Source organism: Lucilia cuprina, chromosome 6, assembly GCF_022045245.1.
Source record: "Lucilia cuprina isolate Lc7/37 chromosome 6, ASM2204524v1, whole genome shotgun sequence".
NCBI lineage: Eukaryota > Metazoa > Arthropoda > Insecta > Diptera > Calliphoridae > Lucilia > Lucilia cuprina.
In genome coordinates, this window is record NC_060954.1 from 40,855,614 (window position 1) to 40,874,698 (window position 19,085).

At 31.4% G+C, this 19,085-nt stretch overlaps 1 protein-coding gene across 1 annotated transcript in view; it reads right to left on the bottom strand.

Moving 5' to 3' along the window:
* Positions 1–1,079: 1,079 nt before the first annotated feature.
* The window catches only part of LOC111679542 (protein GDAP2 homolog), a 90,528-nt gene continuing 72,522 nt past the window's right edge, over positions 1,080–19,085 (bottom strand). Inside the window, exons 4-12 of the mRNA XM_046954097.1 lie at positions 15,073–15,153; positions 14,854–15,005; positions 14,624–14,766; positions 11,289–11,421; positions 11,110–11,219; positions 10,796–11,041; positions 1,453–1,580; positions 1,148–1,248; positions 1,080–1,089 (exon numbers count right to left, since the gene is read on the bottom strand). Coding sequence (XP_046810053.1) covers positions 1,080–1,089; positions 1,148–1,248; positions 1,453–1,580; positions 10,796–11,041; positions 11,110–11,219; positions 11,289–11,421; positions 14,624–14,766; positions 14,854–15,005; positions 15,073–15,129 — 1,080 coding nt within the window. The 5' untranslated portion in view covers positions 15,130–15,153. The remainder of the gene's footprint in view (positions 1,090–1,147; positions 1,249–1,452; positions 1,581–10,795; positions 11,042–11,109; positions 11,220–11,288; positions 11,422–14,623; positions 14,767–14,853; positions 15,006–15,072; positions 15,154–19,085) is intronic.

The following is a 19,085-nucleotide window of genomic DNA, read 5'->3' on the forward strand; positions in this document are numbered from 1 at the left end:
AATGAGTTGGATAATTCTCTCTTCGAACAGGTCTGTGTACAAAGCAGCATATTCTGGATACCTGAACCCGATCGTTTTTGGGACACAGGTCGCGTTATGGGACACCGGCATATGCTGGGGAATTGTCAGGATAGTATTCAATGGTTGCCTATCATCCCGTAAATTGATCTTTATGATCATGAGAATGGAACTGTGTGAACGATTGAGAAAGTTTCCATATATTGAAGATTAGTGCTCAACAGAATATATTTATACATGCTACGTGACTATTTGTCGTGGCAATTATTGACTTTGGAATTCCTATTTCCTTTGTCACATTATTGGTTCATAATTGGGTATTTCGGTCTACCAAATATGTCTCTAGGTGCTGTTGCCGAATCAACAGAGGCCATCCCATCTGCGTGGTTGTAAACTAGATCCACATGAGCTGCTTAATCGAGATGCTACCTTTTGTACCTTAAACATTAAGTCTATATTTGAAAGAGGTTGGAGCGCCTTCAGTTATTAATGTTAGTTATTAATGTCTGATCGTGGACTAGGTTCTTTATAACCGTACTTAAAAAAAACTTCAAGTAGCCAACGTTACGGTCAGAAAGAGTTCGGTACTTTCGAAACATGAACGAAGTTGATGGTTAATTTTGGACGTGAAAGTCTCAGACATAACTTCTTAATACATCATGTTATTGCAATTACTATAACAGTGCAGTATTGATCCAACAGTATCATATAATCAACTAATAATGTTCTACATATTTGTTATAAACTTATGAAAATTAGTAGCACTTTTTAACACTAATCACAATTTGTTTGATAAATGAAATAAAAAAAAACTAAAGAAAACAAACAGTTAATTACTGAAATTGAGAATAAGTAGTAAAAATTTGAAATTGATATTAAGTGAAAAAATCATAAAGCGTAAATTCACACAAATGACAACAACAATAAAAAATATATTTAAATTTGTAAAACAAATCTAACAAAAATATGATGTACTTATCTAATTATTTATTTAGTTAGATGGTTTTCAAAGTATAAAATTACACGACGATTAAATTTAAAACAACAATATTTAATTGTTACTATTTGCTACTGTTATAAATGCACACGTATTTTTTTAACATTTTAATAAAAACTTTTATAAACTTACCTTTCCTGATGTTCTATGCCTTCAATGCCATCGGCTACAACACTTTCATAAACACCATTACTGGGTCGGGTGCCCAATAAATGCTGACGATCCAAATCGGCCTTAAAGAAAATTCAAGAGAAAATTGTGTAAACATAAATGGACATTTAAAATTTTAATTTTTGTTATGAGAAATGTACATATTTACTGTTATTATAACCAAAATATTTATTTTTAAGTTATAAATATGTCAGCGAAATATTGTTATCTTAAAGATAAAAATCTATTTTCGAAATTCAGTTATCTTTTAAAAATAAGTTATTTACCTGAATTTGCGATTGCATGCCACCACTGTATGAGTTAAGATTCAAACCGTTTAAATCAGATATACCGTATTCAAGATCTGAACCACCACCTTCGAAATCGTGCGGACAGTTATCAGAGTCGTCGTCAGCTGAAATAAAATGGAATTGAAGAGATAATGTTATTACGTATACCAGTGTGGAATATAAAAGTAAGTTTTAGTGTTAAAGTTTACATATATAATGTTATATATAGTTAGTTAGAATGTTATGAAGTAAAATCATGAAAAGCATTCAGCAATAGTACGAGGATCGATTACACAATGTAGGTGAATTGTTAGGATATTTTAAAATTTTGTAGTAACATTATAAGTAAAATCTATAGTTTAGTCTATAGTCTAGTCTATAGTCTAGTCTATAGTCTACAGCCTAGTCTATAGTCTAGTCTATAGTCTAGTCCAGTCTATAGTCTAGTCTAGCCTATAGTCTAGCCTATAGTCTAGTCTATAGTCTAGTCTATAGTCTAGTCTATAGTCTAGTCTATAGTCTAGTCTATAGTCTAGTCTATAGTCTAGTGTATAGTCTAGTGTATAGTCTAGTCTATAGTCTAGTGTATAGTCTAGTCTATAGTCTAGTCTATAGTCTAGTCTATAGTCTAGTCTATAGTCTAGTCTATAGTCTAGTCTATAGTCTAGTCTATAGTCTAGTCTATAGTCTAGTCTATAGTCTAGTCTATAGTCTAGTCTATAGTCTAGTCTATAGTCTAGTCTATAGTCTAGTCTATAGTCTAGTCTATAGTCTAGTCTATAGTCTAGTCTATAGTCTAGTCTATAGTCTAGTCTATAGTCTAGTCTATAGTCTAGTCTATAGTCTATAGTCTAGTCTATAGTCTAGTCTATAGTCTAGTCTATAGTCTATAGTCTAGTCTATAGTCTAGTCTATAGTCTAGTCTATAGTCTAGTCTATAGTCTAGTCTATAGTCTAGTCTATAGTCTAGTCTATAGTCTAGTCTATAGTCTAGTCTATAGTCTAGTCTATAGTCTAGTCTATAGTCTAGTCTATAGTCTAGTCTATAGTCTAGTCTATAGTCTAGTCTATAGTCTAGTCTATAGTCTAGTCTATAGTCTAGTCTATAGTCTAGTCTATAGTCTAGTCTATAGTCTAGTCTATAGTCTAGTCTATAGTCTAGTCTATAGTCTAGTCTATAGTCTAGTCTATAGTCTAGTCTATAGTCTAGTCTATAGTCTAGTCTATAGTCTAGTCTATAGTCTAGTCTATAGTCTAGTCTATAGTCTAGTCTATAGTCTAGTCTATAGTATATATTAGTCTATAGTCTAGTCTATAGTCTAGTCTATAGTCTAGTCTATAGTCTAGTCTATAGTCTAGTCTATAGTCTAGTCTATAGTCTAGTCTATAGTCTAGTCTATAGTCTAGTCTATAGTCTAGTCTATAGTCTAGTCTATAGTCTAGTCTATAGTCTAGTCTATAGTCTAGTCTATAGTCTAGTCTATAGTCTAGTCTTATAGTCTAGTCTATAGTCTAGTCTATAGTCTAGTCTATAGTCTAGTCTATAGTCTAGTCTATAGTCTAGTCTATAGTCTAGTCTATAGTCTAGTCTATAGTCTAGTCTATAGTCTAGTCTATAGTCTAGTCTATATAGTCTAGTCTATAGTCTAGTCTATAGTCTAGTCTATAGTCTAGTCTATAGTCTAGTCTATAGTCTAGTCTATAGTCTAGTCTATAGTCTAGTCTATAGTCTAGTCTATAGTCTAGTCTATAGTCTAGTCTATAGTCTAGTCTATAGTCTAGTCTATAGTCTAGTATAGTCTAGTCTATAGTCTAGTCTATAGTCTAGTCTATAGTCTAGTCTATAGTCTAGTCTATAGTCTAGTCTATAGTCTAGTCTATAGTCTAGTCTATAGTCTAGTCTATAGTCTAGTCTATAGTCTAGTCTATAGTCTAGTCTATAGTCTAGTCTATAGTCTAGTCTATAGTCTAGTCTATAGTCTAGTCTATAGTCTAGTCTATAGTCTAGTCTATAGTCTAGTCTATAGTCTAGTCTATAGTCTAGTCTATAGTCTAGTCTATAGTCTAGTCTATAGTCTAGTCTATAGTCTAGTCTATAGTCTAGTCTATAGTCTAGTCTATAGTCTAGTCTATAGTCTAGTCTATAGTCTAGTCTATAGTCTAGTCTATAGTCTAGTCTATAGTCTAGTCTATAGTCTAGTCTATAGTCTAGTCTATAGTCTAGTCTATAGTCTAGTCTATAGTCTAGTCTATAGTCTAGTCTATAGTCTAGTCTATAGTCTAGTCTATAGTCTAGTCTATAGTCTAGTCTATAGTCTAGTCTATAGTCTAGTCTATAGTCTAGTCTATAGTCTAGTCTATAGTCTAGTCTATAGTCTAGTCTATAGTCTAGTCTATAGTCTAGTCTATAGTCTAGTCTATAGTCTAGTCTATAGTCTAGTCTATAGTCTAGTCTATAGTCTAGTCTATAGTCTAGTCTATAGTCTAGTCTATAGTCTAGTCTAGTCTAGTCTATAGTCTAGTCTATAGTCTAGTCTATAGTCTAGTCTATAGTCTAGTCTATAGTCTAGTCTATAGTCTAGTCTATAGTCTAGTCTATAGTCTAGTCTATAGTCTAGTCTATAGTCTAGTCTATAGTCTAGTCTATAGTCTAGTCTATAGTCTAGTCTATAGTCTAGTCTATAGTCTAGTCTATAGTCTAGTCTATAGTCTAGTCTATAGTCTAGTCTATAGTCTAGTCTATAGTCTAGTCTATAGTCTAGTCTATAGTCTAGTCTATAGTCTAGTCTATAGTCTAGTCTATAGTCTAGTCTATAGTCTAGTCTATAGTCTAGTCTATAGTCTAGTCTATATACTAGTCTATAGTCTAGTCTATAGTCTAGTATATAGTCTAGTATATAGTCTAGTCTATAGTCTAGTCTATAGTCTAGTCTATAGTCTAGTCTATAGTCTAGTCTATAATCTAGTCTATAGTCTAGTCTATAGTCTAGTCTTTGGTCTACTCTATAGCCTAGTCTATAGTCTAGTCTATATTCTAGTCTAAAGTCTAGTCTATAGTCTAGTATATAGTTTACTCTATAGTCTACTCTATAGTCTACTCTATAGTCTAGTCTATAGTCTACTCTATAGTCTAGTCTATAGTCTAGTCTATAGTCTATAGCCTAGTCTAGTATTTAGTCTATAGTCTAGTCTATAGTCTAGTATTTAGTCTAGTCTTTAGTCTATATTTTTATCTATAGTTTAGTTTATAGTCAAGTCTATAGACCTAGACTAGTTTATATTCTAGTCATATACTACAATCTAGATAATAGTCTGGTCTATAATCTAGTAGGTAAATGTAACTTGACACTAATAAAATATTTGGCAAAAGAGCGCAACTCCGAAATCATGTCGGAACAAAACAAGTTTGAAGTTATACATTTTTTTTTGCAAATGTGTTTACGAATATTTGATTAACGTTTACGTAAGTAGAATGTAAATATATTTATGTATATGCATGTATTAAATTTAATTGTTTGCACTTAGAAATAATTTTTTATTAATTACAGGAAAATTGAAATGAATCGTTTATCATATTATTATTGCAAATTCACCACACTTTTTTTGTAATTTTCTTTTAAATAAAAAATTTAAATATTTTAACAAATTTTTTCCAACAATTTAAGAAGCACTTTAAAACACCACACTTTATTTAGAAATAATTGTTATTGTAGAAAAATTAACAGAAAAAGTTTATATTGCAAAGTTTTTTTTCTTTTTCTATCCTCTATGTTAAATAAAAAGTTGTTATTTGATAACACACTAAAAGAATAGACTGTGTCATAGAAATCTGTTCTGTTTTATTTTTTTTTTAATTTTGTTTTCTATTCGAATATTTAGCAACAGTTTTAAGCTTGTTAGTGTTTTAAGGTTTTTACGCCATCTCTATTCCACATAATTCATATGATAGAATTCTTTTTATCAGCGGAGCTATTAAGTTGGAAAGTATGTTGAGTTGTTTAATAGGTTTGAAAAATTAAAATTTTCAGTTTCGGAGAACATTTACAAATTTCAGTTTTTTATAAGGGCTTAAGAATGTAATGGAAAGAGGGCAGGATATAAAACGTAAATATACATTAAGATTTATAGTCTTCCAAAAAAACTTCCCGGACTAAATTTTTGTATTAATAATTATGCCCCTACTTAAAACCAGTTATTTAATATATTAAATAGAGTGACGTAAATTCTTTATAAACTGTAAAGTTACATATTTGTTATGTATGCAATTTTTTCAAGATAATTCTCATCGTTTTCAAACTGTGTATGGAGCATCAACTGATAAGAAGTAGTCTAACATGTCAGATAAAAATCTATTGTTTTGGAATTTTGTTTGGATCTTTCTTGTAAATAAGATAATCAATTTGAAAGATTTATCTCTTATTTTAATAATCTAGAAAGCTTGTGGAAATTCAGTTGATTTCGTTTGCACTGAATCTAGCATACACTACAACAAGCTACCAAATATGCTGGATGTGACTTTTGATGATTTTGTTTTGACTTTTTAACATTCAAGATGGACATGGCTTAATACATTCCGCTGTATATAAATTGGAGGAATTGGAGGATGATCGCTTTCAGATAAGTTTATATAGATGGCCTCAACGAGAAGAATTATATTTTTATGTCTGAATTTTTGAATAAGTAATCTTTATTTCAGGCTGAGATATCAGCCACAAAAAGAACTCTGAAATCATAGAATACCGAACAGATACATTAGAATCTTTGACATACGTGTTTTTCGAACTCACCCATAATGTTGAAGTGCTTTACGTGAATAACTGCCTTGGTCCATTGTTAAATAAGACAGTATTTAACAATGGACCACAGGCTAAGCTTCTTTGATGACTAACTCAGTCCCAGACTAACTTTGTTAGAAACACGTAGGTGGCAATTTTTATATATAATTCTTCCGCTTGCTCAAATACACGAGTTATCTAATATCTTGCCATAATAGCTCCGTTGCGGAATGACAGATATCATGAGACAAGCCCAATATATATCCCGATAATACATAAACAGTCATTAGTTCTATGACGAATGCTCATTTCCATGAAACATTCTCATCATTTCTTAATATCGCTCAACTGAGATTGCTCTGGTGTTTCGTCAACATCTCCTAGGGATGTAAGTTCTGGTCCTTAGTACGGAACAATTCAAATTGACAAGAAATATTTCAGTGGCCACAAGAGTCGTCTGTAAGTTGAGCATGTTTTAGACTAACTCCAATACAGGAAGAAAAATCGCCGATTAATAAAAAATTAAGCAATTACCAGCTCCACTAAACCTCTCGACGAAGTAGTCGTCATGCCTCAAAAACATCCCAGAATCCCTCTTATCAATAATGTGCAAACTCATAATCATTCTTTGCGTTGTCGTTGTCGTTCAAATCAATCATTTTTTAATTCTTAATCCTTAAGACAAGCTACCTTTAGCGCGAATTTGGGTTTAAACCACAGCCACCACATTTATCCCGAAAGAAACATAACTAACTGACCAGTCAGGATAAAGTCCAAAGAACAGGTGCTTCGGTTCATCGCCATTTCATATTATGCAAGGAAAGGCAGAGGATACTTTTGATCATCACCAGTTTATAGTCATATCAGATTAGATTTACTGGCAGCATCTCTTTTCCACATTTGCAATAACGCCCCTAGGGGGATCCCATGCATAATGGAACATTTAAACAAGGAATATATAAACAACGCTTAATAGGGGCCGGACAGCTTCTGAAATGCTTTTATCAGACATTGTGGTTGGTTAAATTTTACATAATTTTTTGAAATTCAATTTATGCGAGTTAATGTGTCTAATAGAGCAAAAAATTGTATTTATGGGCGGTCAAGATAAAAAGCACATCATGATCTATGTATACATTTAGAGGGTATTTTTTGAAGAACCTTGATAAACCAGTAAATAACAGCAAAGTCGTGAGTAAAATTTTTATTGCAATTAAATTTTACTTTGATTGATTATGTGTGAGACATTTAATGAAATCGTTTTTAGAATTTTCTTATGTTTCATATACAATTTTGTTCAGTGTTTTTGAGATAAAGATCTTGTCATTATGAATTTTAATAATTTTTGTAGCATATTTTAGGGAAGTACTTCGGAAGGGTTGCCAAGATTCTAGAAAATCTAATTTTAAATTGCAAATAAAAGGGGATTTTAAATGTCTTGTAATGTTACCTTAACTTTTATATGCTTAAATTTCAAATTTAAATCTGTTGTGCACACTTTTATTAGAGTCTCTGGTGGTAATCAAACTCACAAACTTCTGACTAAAAGATCAGAACGATATCAATTTATCTACCTCAGTCACCAACAATAACATTGTGTTTTCTTTAAGTATAGATTTCCTTTGGAGCGTATGCTCGGTACGTATATGTAAATAAAATCTGAAGATATAAATAGACATATGACAATCGGATGAGAACTAACACTTGTCATACCAAATATCGCTTGCAAACCTCATAATAGAGATAAAGAATTATATTTGAGTTGTTGTAAAATTCTGAGACAATCTAGAGATCGTCGTTCGTCTGTAGACCTTAAAGGAGAAAATGATTTCCGATACAGCTATGCATAAATCTAATAAATTAATAAATCGTGATATTAAGTATCCAAAGAATTGGTTCAAAATGTCAGAGTAAAATTCTTAAACAAATATAGGAAGAATTCTCCCGACTTCACCGAACTAATTTAGTTCTATAATCTAGTTCTATGAATAAGCCCAAATAGAAACAACTTCTCGATTCCTTTAAGAGAATACTATTTAGGCAATGCGAAGGACTAACTTAACCTACTAACCAACTAACTAACTAACCAACTAACTAACTAACTAACTAACTAACTAACTAACTAACTAACTAACTAACTAACTAACTAACTAACTAACTAACTAACTAACTAACTAACTAACTAACTAACTAACTAAATAACTAACTAACTAACTAACTAACTAACTAACTAACTAACTAACTAACTAGCTAGCTAACTAGCTAACTAGCTTACTAACTAACTAACTAGCTAGCTAACTAACTATCTAACTAACTAACTAACTAACTGACTAACTAACTAACTAACTAACTAACTAACTAACTAACTAACTAACTAACTAACTAACTAACTAACTAACTAACAAACTAACTAACTAACTAACTAACTAACTAACTAACTAACTAACTAACTACTTAACTAACTATCTATGTAACTTACTATGTAACTAACAAAATAACTTACTAACTACCTAATTACCTAACTAACTACCTATCTAACTAATTACCTAACAACTGACCACCCAGGAAACTGTCCTGGAGATAACTGGCAACACATTGTTAAATCGGATGGCCAGTTGCTACAAGCAGAAAAGTGAAGTGACATTACCTGTTTATAGACCCGACAAACTAGAAGCACTGGAAGCACTTTCCTACCCCGACACTGTAATACACCATGATGTGGGTTATACATCTACGAAGGGTGTGGGTAATGAAAAGTATTAGAAGTTTAGAAATTTCAATAAAAAGAAAGAACTAATCTTCATCGAGAGTATTTATTAAATAAATTATAGTTGGATTTAGAAGTCGAAACAATTGGGGTGAATGTATAGAACTAAAAACTATTGGAACAATTGACGATATCAATAGCTGTTACTAAATATATTCCCAAGTTTTACTTCAAACGTTTTAATTAAAAATATAAAACTTTTTTTTTCAGATTTTCGATTGGTTTCCCTTAATCCAAAAATAGTAGCAATGATTTCACTTTAAATAATAAAAATAAACAATTATTTCATTAATATAACAATTGATTATCATTATCTATAAACATGAGTCATAATTATTTTAATTACATATTTATTTACTTGTAACAACTGCACTGCTTTTCTCAAAATATTTAAATTCCTTGTAGAAGATTAAAATCTTAAACTTGTTCAAAACTTAGTTTTGCACTATTTTTATAACTTTTCAATTTACGATTTGCGTCTTTAATTTTCAAGCGATACTTTTCTATTCACTATTTAAAAAATAAAAACGTTTGTTTGTGTTTATAAATTCAATGAAACTGATTGTTAACTCTGCCTCGTTCCACAACCAATTTAAACAATTAATAAACTTTATAATCTTATCAAAAAAAAAAAGGAGAATATATAATAATATAACAACAACGATAAACATATTATTAAAGGTGAGAAAGGTGAAAAATTGTACGTTAAGAGTTAATGGATTGTATGGAATATGGATAGAAGAGAGTCGAACTACTGAATAGAAAGAAAAGAACCCTTGTTCAGTTTTTCTTATCAATTTGCATTGTTGTATGTTTGCTCAGTCAATACTAAAATTATTTATCAATTTCTTAACAATCTGTAGTTGTTATATATTTGTTTTTGTTATTGCTGGTGGTAAAATATAGTTTTATTATGGAAGTTTTAAAAAAATTATCTTTAACGCTATAAAGATGCGATTGACATGATGATCCATAATAAAAAGAAGGGGTTAATGTCTTGGCTAATACTAAAATGATTTAAAGGCAAAACTTGAAATAGAATCTCTAAATTAAAAATGTATCTAACTTAAACTAGGGCTCTATAAAGCGACTTTCGAATAATCGAACTATCGACTTTTTGTCGAAAAAAGTCGAAAAGTCGAAGTCGACTATTTTGTTCCAAAAAAGTCGATAACTCGACTATCGTCTATGAAAAAAAGTCGAAAAGTCGACTTTGTAAATAAAAGTCGAAAAGTCGAAAAAAGTCGAAAAGTCAAAGAGTCGGAAACAGTCGGAAAAGTCGAAAAAAGTCGGAAAAAGTCAAAAGAAGTCGAAAAATTCGGAAAAAGTCGAAAAAAAGTCGAAAAAAGTCGAAAAAAGTCGAAAATAGAAAGAAGTCGAAAAAACTCAAAAAATTGCAACAAATAGAAAAAATATAAATAAATTTTTTTTATTAATAATAATAAATAATAATAATATAATGTTAAATGGCAACATTATAAATTTACGCTTCTGGCAACTTTATAAATTTTTAACTCTGCTCGGGAAAAGTCGAAAATAGTCGAAAAAAGTCGGAAAGTCGATAATAGTCGAAAAAAGTCGAAAAGTCGGAAAAAGTCGAAAGTCGAAAATAGTCGAAAATAGTCGAAAAGTCCAAAAGTCGAACATAAAATATTAAAAGTCGAAAAGTTGAAAAATCGACTTTTAACTAAATGCAAAAAGTCGAAAGTCGACTTTTCATAAAATGCAAAAAGTCGACTTTTCGTTTCAACTATAGAACCCTAACTTAAACCTTTTAACAATTCCATTTTTAACATACCATGATGACGCATTAAAACGCTATGCTGTGGATTGCGTATAATACGTATTTGACGATCGGGATGTTGTGGTTCACCATATTCACCGCCAATATCTTTAGGCAATTGCCATAAAGCACTACGTTCTTCTAGATTATCACGTGGAAAATAAAGAGGTGCCAATACCTCATAAATACCCCGCTCATGGGGACTAACACAAAATATCACGATTTGCGATGTAAATTTATCCAAATAACGGCGTATAGTTCCTGTAATAAAAACAAAAAACAATTAGTAAATTATCACTTAAATATAATCACCATAAAAGATAATATACTTAATGCAATATGAGCGGCTAGATCAGCTGGAAATGTTTTTTGATTGGTACTAATATTGCAAACAGCTATAGTTTTTAAATTCAGTTCTTTGGCTTTACATAAAACGTTTCTGAAAATAAATTTATAAAATAAAAGTTTATTTCGAATATTCTTTCGAAATTTTGTAGTTTTTACTTACCTATAACAACAATGTAAAGTATTTTCGGCTGCAGTTTTGAATTTTTCTTTATAAGATGGACCCACTGTATGTAAAATATAACTAGCGGGTAAATTGTAGCCCTTGGTAACGCGTACTTCACCAGTGCGGCATTCTGAAATAAAGCAATAGTAATATTAATAATATGTCAACATATTTTAAAAGATTAATTTAACATTAAATAGAGTAACAACTTTTTAACCCTAAAAGATCATTATTTTACTTCGGGGTCTTCTAGACCGACAGTGGAATTAAGATTAGTCATGGCAAAATTTGGAGATACTAGAACATTTATCATTATTATGCGCTTTAAATGATCCGATTTCAACAATTTTGAATAGGTTTAATAAAAGTATCTTACAAATTTCATGCGCATAAGATTTAGATGGACACACAGACGGCCGAACATAATTTAATCGATTCAGGAAGTGATTCTGAGCTGAATGGTATGGCCAATATTTTTGGTTGTTACAAACATTAGCACAAACGTAAACTACCTTTTACACTATAATGGAGTAGGGTGTAAATATGTACGACCTCGCCAAGATGTGTCAATTCTTGAAATTTTCAAGGAAAGCCAAAAATGAACATTACGTTTTTGAGAGAACGTTCTGTATAATTCCAATAACCAGAAAGTAATTACTACTTTTACAATAGCAAGCAAGTGACATATATGGTCTCCAGGTCACTTGGAGAAAATCGGGAAAATGTGACTGGTTGTTGTCAATCTAGTAAGAGCCAGACCATCGCAGTACCTGTACAGAATTCCGCTGATTCGTTTGAATTCGAGAATTGGTTAAAAATGCTCAAAATCTGCAGCCAGATATCCGTCACACTTGGCCACATATCGAAATACCTCTTAACAACTATTTAAAATAAATTGGTTCTTATAACAATTGGCTTTATTATATCCTACACCACTTTAGTGGGGAGCGTATATTGGGTTTTGTGCAGATGTTTGTAACGCACAATAATATTGATCCTATACCCACCTAAAGTATACCAATCGGTTCCGATTCTTTCTATGTCTGTCTGTCCGCCCATGTAAACCTTGTAATCAAAGTAAGGTCGAAATTTTGGAGATAATTCAATGAAATTTTGGTACATGATCTTCTATTGTCCCAGGGACAAAGTGTATTGATAGTTGTTAAGATCGATCCATTATTTCAGCTAGCCCCCATACAACTAAACCTAAAACCTTGTAATCAAACTACAGGTCGCAATTTTGGAGAAAATTCAATTAAATTTGGTACATGATATTCTATTTACATCGGTCCATTATTTCTCCAAGTTCCCATACAACTAAACCTGCCAAATAAAGATTTTAAGTTCATAATTATGTTTAATATATTTGTATCTCGATAAAAAGTTGCAAAATCAAGTTCAATACTGGTCATAATGACCCTCATGAAATTTATAATTATGGGGCCTCATTTAACCGTAACCCCTGTAAAAAGCCCCTTTTAAAATTTTATTATATTTGCAGTTCTGTGGAATCCATATAATGCAGGAAAAATGGGAAAAGGTCATAGCTGACAATGGTCGGTACTATGAACAATCTGCAAATGTTTAAAGATTGATAAATTTGATTTTTAACTTGGAATCATGGACTGATAGAAAGAACAACAAGGATCCAAGGGTATGATTCAGACAAGAAGAAGACGATGAGAAAGCCTCCTCAGAATGAATACGTACGATGTTAGTATGATATATACAGAATACATATCGACTGGACATTTAGATTTACGAGTACAACTATTCAAAATACAACAAACGTATTGCTTTTATCGTTATAGCATTTGTACATCTCAGGTGCAATGTTATATCAAATATTACAGCTCTCTGAAATACTAATGGGAAAATTAAAGAGAACTATTTCCATGAAAAGAAGAACATCTGAAATAATTCCTTTCGTAAGTCACTACATACACAGAGAAAAATAAACTAGTAGAAAAGTATTGAAATTAATACAACCCGTCGTTAATAGTAAGCTTACCACGTTTGTTAACATTTAGATAACGGATGTATATAAAATTTAGATTACGACAACGATTTATTGCAATTTTGACAACATAATGTTATCGTACGCATGTAAGTACTTCGAAAACGGATGTTATTGAATAATTAAAAACATCTTGGTGTTAATTTGATAACTGGCCTGGCAATTTTTTTTCCTCTCTGTAGGGCTTTTCACCAACATTTTCAAATATTAGGGAGGGCACAAAGTCACTATATCGGCATAACTGTATTTCTTAAGATTTCTGTAATTCTCTTAGAGATTAGGTTATAATATTGACTAGAGATGATCGTTACCCCTTTACTTTGGAACCACGATCTTAGCCTACAGTAGTGATTAAAAAAAACTTGTAAGTTTGTTTTACTGTTAAAATTAGTCTATTGACGACTTTTTTCAATAGTCTATTAACTACTATATGACATAATCTATTGACTGGGCTATGTACTAGTATATTGGCTGCGTTTTGGACTAGCCAAATAACAATTTTTCGGACAACTCTATGAATTAGTCTATTGTCTTATTAACTGAGTAATATATTTGTTTGTTTAAAGATTAACCTATAAATTGAAGATTTATACTAGTCTATGGACTAGTCATTGTAGTAATTTTTAGACCAGTTCATGGAATGCAATTAAAAGTTTGTAGAAAGGTCAAAAAGTACTGAATTTTGCAAGCATTATCAAATTTTGATTAAAACAGTTAAAACACTATAAACACTTCGGTGAGATCTCTAGGTGGTTTAAGAACTAATACGACAACTTTTCGGTTGATCATATTCTCTTCGTTTCTATCATATTGCCAGTAAATGTTTCGATACATCGACCTGTTATATCAATGTAGTCCTTCATCTCTAAAAGGTCTCGTATTAAACGATATCGTTTGTACTCATTTCCAGTCTCACCATGTACTTTGGAGGAAAAGGAATTTCAGAATATCCAAAATGTTGGGGCCTTCTCTTTTACAAAAATAGATCTCTTTTACAATAATCGTTAAACCTGCTTACTGGACATTTCACAATTAGACGAATATCAGATGTTATGGATTACCTAGGTTACAGCTTTTGCAGAAATTGTTGAGACGAAGAAGGTTAAGAACCGGTACAAGACCTTTTCCTATCCCTGCCTTCAATAGCAACAACTGAAATATCTTGTTCTATATTTCTTTTGTAATCTAAACTCAATTAAGATCACTTTATGTCACCTATAAATCTAATCAGATTTGTTAAAAGTAGCGATTTGTTGGGATTCTTATCCGAAATCGGTTATGCTGTAAAACTTTATAGAATATAAATCATGCTTACCTCTAATATTATGTGTTAAATCATCTTTTAATTGATTACCAGCTACATTTAAAATACGTTCCGATATAATATTGCTTTCAGTTAAAGTCTCATCGGTTGTATTGGTGATGGCATCTACTTCCAATGTGGTTATGTCACCATCCCTAAATTTAAAAAAAAAATAGGTTTGTTAATTAAAAAATTTTAAAAACATAATTAAGTAAAACTAAATAACAATAACAATTAGTTACCATAATATAAAACGATTATTGACATCACGGGATATGGGAAAGGGACTGCAATTATGACGGGGACCTCCTAAAGTTGAATAATCAGTTATTGGCAGTCTTGTATCTTGTTTGGCAGAACCACCCCAGGTGGATAAATTTTCAGGTTTAATTTTCTATTAAAGGAACAAATTTTACTTTAATATCTATTTGTTTGTAAATTTAATATAAAATAAAACTTACACAAAACGTTGAACCTAACGCTTTGAAATCTTCATTTGAATTTGTATCCAGTCGCATGTTGATTGATGTTGTTTTTTTTATCTGCAAATATAGAAAACAAAAATACAATTTTAAAATTAAACATTTTTCATGCAAAAGTAATTTGTAAATTTTTGTCATAAGTTAAAATTGGTTTACAGTTTTGTTAATAATTCTTTTCATTTATCAAGAACATAAATATTTTTGTTGATGTTTAAAGAATTTTTGTTATTTTCTCTGATTTTGAAAATTTCCGTTTTATCAAGTGAAACTTTAATTTTCCTGTTAAAGTTACTTTATGAATTGTGTGGTGGTTTTTTTTTACGGGAAAATGTTTCAGTTTGTGTCGACAAAAAAGAAAGAGTTGATAAATTGTTTAAAAACTTTCTTTAACACACACACACGCAATCATAGTTAACACACATTTGCATTTTCACACTTTCAATGTAAATGAAAAGTTCCGTTAACCACACGTTTTTATACCAAAACACAGCCAAACACACCTTATACCCACACCTTAAGCATTTGAGCAACATTAATGAAATTGGAAATATAGTTAAGGTCATTTAATGTTCTTTAAAATCAGACCAGTGCGGTCAAATTATGACATTCGAAGTTGATCGAAATCTAAATAAATTAGAAAATAATGTTAATGTAGATTTCGATGTTGTAGCTTTTCCTCAGACCGAAATGTTGTTTTGATTAAAATTGAATACAATTGTAATAATTTTAAAGTTAAAGGACTGAATATGAAATGATCGTTCTTGTAGCGATCAGCTATATATATAGCGATTGATCTCAGATTTGTATTCATGTATATGGGGTCTTTATAAAGTTAAGCAAGGCTAAACTGAACATAAATTGTCCACGGGGGCCCCCCGGGGGCATGTTACCTTGATGAAGCCTCCGCCTTGGTGTTATTGAAATCCCGGGGTATAAAGAGGTGGCCCGTACCTCTAGACTGGCCGGGACTAAAAAATTGGTTGTAGTCTACTGTTTGGCTTAGTCCTTGCATAGATTGAAAGAGGTCAGACCAGAGCACCACATCGTATGAATGAGATGTGTGCTGGGTTGATGAATGAAAGGTATCATATACAGAAGATACCATTGAATTTTCCTTCCTTGTCCAGATATGTTCAGAGAATACTCTGTTCATATCAGAATTACCACAGTGCGTCCCTGTGAGAAAAAACAATGTCTTCGGCTTATTGATGGATCGTACTTCGGTCCACCGGTTACGTCTCTAGGTGCTGTTGCCGAATTAACAGAGGACATCCGATGGTCAAAGATTAGATAGCTCGAGTACTCCAGCAAAGTAATTGTGCATGGACAGGTCAAAGCCAATGTACAAAAATTGCCACCTGATTTCTTCATTGAGGAATAAAGGGGCGATGGAAAAGATCATGTGAGATAAGGCTGTCAAGGCAGGTGCTCACGTTAAAACTTTCGACATTCATGTCCCCATGTTACTTGCTTAGATTGAACAGTGGTCTAACCGGAGAACCACATAATCTGGTGCTAAGGGTGGTCAGTTGCCGCATGACTAGTGACTGTCGTTAAAACCCAAATTCGCGGGAAGAGTGAGTTGCGGTTAAAGAAGTTAAGCAACGGGGTAGTAATTGTCAGAGATTAGAAAGCTCAAGTACTCGTGCAAAGTTCTTCTACATGGACCGGCAATCAAATTGAAAAAATAAAGCAAATATTGGGTATGTATTGAAGTGAGATATGCCATTGAATGGACAAGAGGTGTCCTGAGTTATATCTGGTGAGTTGTCGGAAAAAAATGGAGTGATCGATGAAGTGTCGGTTAAAACAGATTGCGACGTTGAGGAGTTGTAATAAAATCTGGGCTACTATGGCAAGAGGTTGGATAGCTTGAGTACTTTAACAAAGTGCACAGATCAGAAATAAATATCTTGGTACAATCCTCTTTCCTAATATGGACTACTTTAAGAATATTACCAACATATGTATCTAAACTTGTTGAATGCTCTAGGGAACTAATGGAAATATAAAACCGATATATTGAATCGTAAAAAGCTTAAAAGGTTAAACGTGTGATATTAGAGCTCTTATTTCAAATCATCTAACGACCAAATTTTAAATCGCCAAAATATCATTTTTTGATCTTTCTTACGGAAGAGCAGTTCCTAATTGAACTCTGTGAGATAAGTAGAATACATACAAAAGATTTTATAAAGTTGTATAATCCTCCATCTATCATCCAAAAGTGACTTAAAAGTACACTACAAGAAGTTAGAAATTCGATTTACGCAATTTCTTGAAATATATACAATCATCCAATTATCGGCTAGAAGTGACTATATCATATACATAAGATTTAACTTTTATTTTACAATTTAGGTTGTTCTTATAAAATAATTATTCTCGTTTTCTACATTTTTCCTTCTATTACTTTCTAAAATTCAATTTCGTTTGTTTAGTTCATTTGAAAGTATCTTGTTATTTGCTTAGATTAGCAAGTTAACAAATTAACTTATTTATTTAATTAATTAAAATAGATTTTTAGTTTTACCTTACAACTACATTTCAATAGATGAATTGCATGTGAATTAAAATGGAATTTTCAAAGTATTTTGAGTTCTTTGGTGTTTTTCTATCAGCAAAGAAACAAATGCTAAAGAAAATCGCAAAAATAAAGAAGTTGTTTATTTATATGATTTTTAATTTGTTTGAATTATATGTCAATTTAAAGTTATACCAGTGAACTAATATTTTCCATAATTTCTCAAATATTAAAGTTTGATAAAGTTGTGATATTGGAGTTCCATTCGATCAGAAGATTTTTAAATTATTTTTTTAATGTCCTTAATATCGACATTGCTAAAAAGTTCTTAAAACAACAAACATTTTTAAATTTTCTATCCCCGACACAAACCTCGACACGATCTAAACAACTTCATATTTTTAGAAAACTGCCTTAAGTTATGCAGCATTTTGTGTGCTGTGTATAGTGTTAAAACACTGTTTTCAATCTTCCACTAACAACCAACGACAAAGAGATGTAAAAATAAAACAACAATGAAAATACCATTTTTATCTTGTTTGCATAAGACAAACCCTGCAGTTTAAAATGTAACAATTACCCACCTAGTGAAAAAAAATTTAAAAGATCATAAATTGGAACATTTTCATGTTATTCAAACAGTGAACAGTGAGTTTTGACCGAGCAGACATGACAACTCTCGGCTACATGGTACAATATCTGGTAAACACATTTTAGAAATTGCTGGAAAGTTTCTCCACACCTGCATTATAATCCAAAGTCTTTCACGATCCGACTACTTTTGTACTACGTTCGATGCTAAACGCTCTTTCTTTTGGAACATTTCTCTTTACAACATTGATTCATTCTTGACTTCTAGTTTGACTTCTTTTAGTGTTCGAAATGATTCTAAGATCTAGCTATGTCTATTAGAGGCAATGAATCAGTATATCATCTAGTCATCGTGCAAATAGAGCTTAACATCATTCGAAGTCCCATTCCTAGAATCCATAAACATCTTTAGAAGTTCAATTCAACAGAAATCATAAAATCGTTGTAATAAATTCCAAAAGAAGCGATCTATGATCGATATTAAAATATATCCATATATAGAGCCACGTTTTGAAGTTTTTGCTCTCTTTTTTTCACTTAGTAAGAGATAAATTTTGTAATGAATTTCTCAGAATGCAATCGTGAGTTGAAAATCGTTTTTAAATTGGAACTGCATCGAAGTCAGCGGGTCATATGTAAATATGCAATATCCTTTTTTTTTGCATAAATATAAACTTTGCCGCGAGTATATAATGGATATTTGCATCTTAGTGTGTAGGAGAGCTTCACAGCACCAAGCACCATCGAGCGTTGTTGGCATCTCAATACATGTCGTATAGGTGCCTGTACGACAAGTGGTTTGTACTGGTGGAGAATCAATTTCGCATCTGGTCGACATGATCCTTTCATATGAAATTTTACAAGATATGTGATGTGT